The sequence below is a fragment of the Mus caroli genome, chromosome 8 (assembly GCF_900094665.2).
Source record: "Mus caroli chromosome 8, CAROLI_EIJ_v1.1, whole genome shotgun sequence".
In the NCBI taxonomy this organism is placed as follows: Eukaryota; Metazoa; Chordata; class Mammalia; order Rodentia; family Muridae; genus Mus; species Mus caroli.
In genome coordinates this window covers 103073132-103080187 of record NC_034577.1, presented here as the reverse complement: position 1 = coordinate 103080187, position 7056 = coordinate 103073132, and the positions used below count along the sequence as shown (strand labels likewise).

The 7056-nt window shown below is 46.7% G+C and overlaps 1 protein-coding gene across 1 annotated transcript in view; it reads left to right on the top strand.

Moving 5' to 3' along the window:
• The first annotated feature begins 825 nt into the window (after positions 1–825).
• The window catches only part of Cfdp1 (craniofacial development protein 1), a 199810-nt gene continuing 193579 nt past the window's right edge, over positions 826–7056 (top strand). The window contains exon 1 of the mRNA XM_021170342.2: positions 826–1025. Coding sequence (XP_021026001.1) covers positions 962–1025 — 64 coding nt within the window. The 5' untranslated portion in view covers positions 826–961. The remainder of the gene's footprint in view (positions 1026–7056) is intronic.

Below are 7056 nucleotides of genomic sequence, written 5' to 3'. Positions count from 1 at the left end.
GTAGACCAGGCTGGCCTCGAACTCAGAAATCCGCCTGCCTCTGCCTCCCGAGTGCTGGGATTAAAGGCGTGCGCCACCACGCCCGGCTTCACATACAAATTTAACTGCTTTTCCATCCATCTTTCCCGTTGTTTCAAATGTGTCAATCTAGCACTTTGTGTAGTGGCTTCCCTCACAGATAAGCGGATTTCCTTTTGTCTTTTAGTGATTATCGGATTGTTGATTCATTAATGTTGAACTTACTGCCAACAGTACTTGTAACTCAGGCCTGAATGTAGCATACTTAACAGACAGAGTTTCTCAGGAAAGAGCGTCGCAGTCTTCTTGCACTTAGAATATTAGACAGAGTTTCGGTAGTGTTCTTGGGAGCAATTTTAGGCAGCAAAATCACCCAGAAAAAAAAAATGCAGGGGAAAAGGCACTAAACTGCATTAAAGGATTCGATTCTAGCGAGAGAATTGAATCAAGAAGGCGGAGCCTCAACTTTGCTCAAAAGTTGATGGGAACTTTAGCATCTATCTCTTCAGCTCTCAGTTTTTACTCGCTGAGCATATCCGGGAGCGACATTTTAATCTCTGATTTTAGAGTTTCAAAAAATATTAGCTTGTGAGCAAATTTCAAAATAAAAAGACAAATATAAAGAGAAAGAACTATTTCCGCAGATAAGCCATTCTCCATTAAGGATGCACGGTACGGTTGAAAACTACAAGCCCCAGCATGCATCGCTTCTGAGAGGTGGGGGTCCGGAATCCCACAAGGGCCGGGTGAGTGTAGACTGACCAATCGCACCAGCCGGAAGTGTCGTCTCTGACCACGTGGCACTGCCTGCGCATGTGCGCTCGCCTCTTGGGCGGCCCTAGCTGCTGGTCCTGTACCCCTATGGTCTCGCTCTATATCTAGCTTCGCTATTTGGGGGCAGTGGCCGCAGTCGTGTGGGTAGCAGGCCCCAAGTGACAGCAGCATGGAGGAATTCGACTCGGAAGACTTCTCCACATCGGACGAGGATGAGGACTACTTGCCGTCCGGTGAGCGATTCGGCCTGAGGCGAAAGGAGGGTGGTTCCCACGCTTCACACCTCACTCGAGACTCTCCCGGACGGTCCCCAGGGCGTGGGCCTCGTGATCGCGAGGCCCCCGCGGGGCGTGGGCTCCGGAGTTCCGGAGGACCCGGGTCCTCAGGCGGCCTGGAACACGCATGTGTCGGTTCTGCATAGCTGCTGTCCTGGGCCGCCGCCCCCTCGGAGCGCGGGAACAAGCGCGTGAAGCCCGCAGGCTGAGCGTACTACCTACCCGCTGGTTCTGGAAGCCGACCCGGACATTGGAGATTGTTTTTAGGGAATTGCCAGCTTCCTCCTCCAAGTCCGAAACTCAGTTGTCCGCGTCTGGGTTCGGAAGGGATCGGCTTGTTAGAAAATCCATGTGATAATGTGTTTTGCCTCTTTGCAGGAGCTACCCATCGCCCTCTTTTAAGAACTTTTTCAAACGTTTTATTTTTAGAGATTTTATGGCACGTATATCAGTGTTTTTCCTGAATGTCTGTCAGTCTCTGTGCATCATGTGCGTGCCTAGGGCTTCTGGGACTGGAGTTACAGGTGGTTGTAGAGCTGAGCCATCTCGCCAGCCCCTTATTTTTGTGTATGTATGGTGGTGCATTCAGGTGGCCAAAGAGGACAGAAGGGAGTATCGGGTCCTCAGGTGAAGGAGTTACACTCAGTTGTGAACCGCCCAACTCTGGAACCAAAGTTCCTTTGGAAGTGAAGCGCACACTCTTAATGGCCTAGCTATCTTCTTTTCTTGGGGTGGGGTAAAGGTGAACACTAAGAATCCAGCTTATGCGAGGTCCAGACAATTTTTTTTTTTTGGTCGTTTTGAGACAGGGTTTCTCTGTATAGCCCTGGCTGTCTGGAATTCACTTTGTAGACCAGGCTGGCCTCGAACTCCAAAATTCGCCTGCCTCTGCCTCCCAAGTGCTGGGATTGAAGGCGTGCACCACCACCACCCAGCTCAGACAAATCTTTTAAACATTTATGTGTGTGTGAGTGTTTTGCCTACATGCACATCTATTTGTATATATCTACATGTATATTTAGTGTCTTCAGAGCCTAGAAGAGGGCATAGGATCCCCTGGAAGTCGAATTATAGACTATTGTGGACCCTTGAATCAGGGATAGGGATTGAAAGTGGACCCTTTGAAAAAGCAGCCCGTGTTCTTAACCTCAGCCAGCTCTGCCAACCAGTATATCTTAATACCAAAACGTACCCCCTTCTCATCTTGTACCTTGCCCTGGCTTAGGCGTTTCCATAGTTATTTATTCCAGTATAGTTGCTTAGGCGAAAAGCAACTCTAGGAGTTGTGGATGAGAAAGCTAGCTGTACAGCTTACGATCCTGAGTTCAGATGCCCAGCACCCACAGAAAAGCTGGAGGTATCTTGTGGGTGCCTCTAACTGTGGCCTTTTGAATGTTGACAGGCGCAATCCCGGGATCTCACTGGCTTAGTGAGCTTCTGTCCAGTGAGAAACACTGTCTCAAAAACATTAGGTATAGAAAGTTCTCTCACCAGGGTGGCCTAAGACCATCCAGACACAGATGTTTATATTACAATTCATAACAGTAGCAAAATTAAGTTATAAAGTAGCAACAAAATAAAGTAGTAACAAACAAGTTATAAAGTAGGCAGACAACTGAGTTTTGGAAAGCTGGCAATTCTCTAAAAATCTATGGTTTGGGGGGGGGGGGCGGTCACCACAACATGAGGCTATTTATTAAAGGGTGGCAGCATTAGGAAGACGGAGAGTCTAAAACAAGATGCCTGCCCACATCTTCCTTAAGCACCACAAACACATACATATCACACATCATTCTTATTTATCCATCCAATCAAAAAGTTATGTTGTGCTAGGTATGGTGATATAAGCCTCCTGTAACCCAGAAACTTGGTGGGTTCTGAGGCAGGAGGATTGCTGTAAGTTTGAAAATAGCCTGCTCAACATTGTGAATTCCGGGCCCGCCAAGATAATGTAGTAAGACCCTGTCCTGGGAGAGCAAATGAGTCTGGGGAGATGCTTCAGTTGGTAAAATGTTTGCCTTGCAAGCATGAAGACCTGAATTCAATTTATAGGATCATGTGGTAAAAATGCCTGCTGTAAATGCTCAACACTTACGTATACTATCAGTGCTGGGAAGAAACAGCCGGGAGGATGCCCTCCTACCAGCCGTCCTAGCCTAATCTGTGAGCTCCAGCCCAGTGAGAGACCTTTCTCAAAAGAGGTGGACAGCTTTCTTAGGAATGACACTCTAGGTTGGCCTCTGGCAGCACAGGAAGGCATGCACATGAGTGCCGCAGGGTGTGGGGTGTTCAGTAAGAACTTAGATTCCTTCCAGGTGGTTGTCATGGGTTGGAAATGGAACTCCAGTTCTTTCTGTAAGAGCAGCAAGGGCTCTTGACTGCTAAGCTGATTTTTACATTGCATTTTATGTTCGAGTGTTTTGCCTGCGTGTGTGCCTGTTGAATGTCATGTCAGATATTTAAAGTCCGTTTAAGGAGACTGCTCTCTCCTTCCGTAGTCTGACTTTGCTAGTTTCTTTTGACTTTATTCCTACTTACTGAGTTTCTTTTTTTTTTTTTTTTTTTTGGTTTTTCGAGACAGGGTTTCTCTGTGTAGCCCTGGCTGTCCTGGAACTCACTCTGTAGACCAGGCTGGCCTCGAACTCAGAAATCCGCCTGCCTCTGCCTCCCAAGTGCTGGGATTAAAGGCGTGCACCACCACGCCCGGCCCACTGAGTTTCTTTTTAGCACTCAGGGTTCATTCTCCTGTTTCCACCATCCATTCTCCAACCTTCAGGCCCTCTCCAGTTCTCCTACCTGCCATTGTCCCTGTTTTGATTAGATAGGTAGTCCCTGTTTATCTTCTTGCTGCTTCTATGGGCGCCTTGGTCATTGCTGACCCACGTGATTGCTGTAACTGGACTACCTTTCTCTGGTATTAATGAATGTTTTGTTTTACAAGTTGTGTGTGTGCTCTAGCGTGTGTGCCGGGGTGTGCATGTACGAGTTAGAGGATAACATGGAAGGATTGAGTCTCTCCTCCCACCATGTTGCTTCCAGAGCTAGAGCTGTGGTTGTCAGGCTTGGTGGCAATGCCTATTGGTATATTCTCTGTTCCCGCTTTAATTTAGCTGCCCGTGCACTTAGTGTTACTTTGACTCTAGGCTTTCAAAATTGCCAAAGTCATCTCCTAGCATACTTAGATTCCTTGGGTTTTTAATCTCCATCTCTTGGAAGTTGATCTCTGCCTTGGCCTTGCTTTATCTTGGTGTGGTTTCTCTCTGCCTTTTGGAACCTTAAACCTCGGGTCTTTCAGCGACATGACTACTTTTTTGGGTCTCCTTTATTCCTTCTCTGTATTCTCATGTTCTCTGTCTCTCTGTCTGTGTTTCTGTCTGTCTTTGTCTGCTCTGTCTCTGTCTCTCCCTCTTTCTCTCAACAAGGTGTCATATATGCCAGCTGGCCCTGAAGTCCGTATGTAACTGGTGTAACTTTGAGTTCTGATCCTCCTCCTCCACCTTTGCAAGGATTCTAGGTGTGTGCCACCGTGCCAGCCTCAGATCTCCTTGTGTTTACTGTGCCTGGTCTTGGTTTTTGCTGTGTTCCACCAAGATGAGAAGAGAATATGTAATGGCTTCCTGAGGAAGGATGCCTGGCAGAGACATTATCCAGAGACCTGGAATGTCTGAACGTTACCTCAGGCCTGTTTGATGGTTGGTTGATAACAGAATTCTAGGTTGGAAGCAATTTTCCATCAGAATTGTGACCGTGTTGCTTCACTTGCTTGATGCCGGTGTTGCCATAAGTCTGTCTTGTGGGCTGGAACTGCAGCTCAGAGATGGAGGGCTTGTCTCACCTGTGCAGTATCTTGGTTTGATATCTAGTGGATCTGTATCTAGTGGATCTGTTTGTCTCAGAAGAAATCTCCCCTTTGCTCCCATTTTCCTGATGCTAGAGATCGCTATCATCACCATCATTAGACACTGGCATGTCTTTGCAGTCAGGGAGCCAGATTTGCTGCTCCCCAGACTTTTGTTTCTGTTTAGTTTCTCTGGAATCTTAGATTTTGTTTTTTTAAAGATTTATTTATTTATTTCATGTATGTGAGTACACTGTCACTGCCTTCAGACACACCAGAAGAGGGCATCAACTCTCATTACAGATGGCTGTGAGCTACCATGTGGTTGCTGAGAATTGAACTCAGGACCTCTGGAAGAGCAGACAGTGCTCTTAACCACTGAGCCATCTCTCCAGCCCTGGAATCTTAGTTATTATGTTGAGCTGGGTTAGACCTCCTGCACTATGGTAGTTACTGTCCCCTTCTCCCGGTACTTTGCCTCCACCCAGAGAGGTTCTCTTAGGGCTCACCTGGCCCCAGTTGCTCCACAGATGCTTGCATGGATTTTGTTGGGCATTGTACCGAGTCTGTAGGCCAGTTTGGGGAGAATTGATAACTTAACAATCTTTACCAGTCTGTGATCAGTGTCATGTCTGTGTAGGTCTTTTATTTCCAGTTGCTTATTGGTTGTTAAAACATGAGAACACACTACTTTGGCATGCTAAAGTATTGCATTCTTCAAACTTGTTAAGCTCATACGTCAGGGTTTTGTAGATTCCACAGGATTCTCGAGGTAGATAATGATGTCAAGGCTAAGTTTTTTGTGATTCTTTTACGTTTCTTTAGCTTGACATGCTGTACTTGACACTTGTGATGTTGAGTAGGAAGGATGAGAAGGAACATTCTTCTCTAGCTCTCTGCTCTCAGTTGTGAGGAAGCTCAGAGAAGGACCTCAGTGATTTACCATTTAGTAAGAGGTTAGCTAGTTCCCATTCATGAATGCCCTTTGTGTGCACATACCTTTTAAACCCTTCACTGGTAACTCACTACTAACTCACACATTGCTTCAGGACGTGTGCTTTTGCATGTCCATTTTGAAAAGGCTGAGGATCAGAAAACATAAGCAAGTCTGGATGCTCAGCGTGGTGGCACACGCCTCTGATTCCAGCACTTGGGAGGTAGAAGCAGGCAGACAGAAGGCTCAGAGATGAATTTGAGGCTAGCCTGGTTTACATAGTGAGTTCCAGACTAGCTGGGGGTGCTTAGTGAGACTCTGTTGAGAGGAAGGAAGGAAGGAAGGAAGGAAGGAAGGAAGGAAGGAAGGAAGGAGCAGCTGAGCTAGCTGAGCAGGCGTTACTTGGGCATCTCCCTGTAGCGCTCCTCACAGGTACCTTGCAAAGTTTGGGAGGTGAGCAGCAGCTGGAGAAGGCCTAGCCGCATGTGCCCAGGGCTCCTTTCACCCTCTCCCTCCTGCTCCATGTATACCCTGTGAGCCACAGCCATAGCAATGGGTACCACAGCAACAAGATGAGAAAGGAGCGGAGAAAGAATACTTGTCATAGATGACTGCAGATGATGAAGATGGTTTATGGGCCATGCTCCTCTGAGCCCCATGCTTCCTCTGTTGTGGAGGGACGAGATGAGGGATGAAAGCTAAACCTTGGGCAGTAGAAGCGGGAATAATGGCATGGGAGAGAGAACCTGAGGATCCTTGCCTGCATCACATCATGCAGCAAAACTCTTACATCCAGTTTTTAGTTTAATAAGTCCCATTGACGACATATTGAGAAGATTCTGTCGTGAAAAAGCTGGGGCCAGTGTTACTTGGCACCTGGGTGTGATCCCACATTTCTGTAATCTTATCATAGAGGTGGGAAGATCAGAAGTTCAAGGCCAGTCTCAGCTGCATTGTGAGTTTGAGGCCAGCCTGGGGTACATGACTGTCTCAAACAAGACCAAACCCAAACAGAAATACTCCTGGAAAGAAGGGAAAGGAAAGAAAGTGTGTAGCTAGAAAGGTGTATTTTATGGTTCCAGGGCTTTTTGTTCTCGTCTGTCTCTTCATTTGTTCTCTCTGAACAACTTAGCCCCATCCATGCTTTCTTGCTTGCTGGTTGTTTTTGTTTGTTTTTTTTTGGTTTTTTTTTTTTTTTTTTTTTTTTTTTTTTTTTT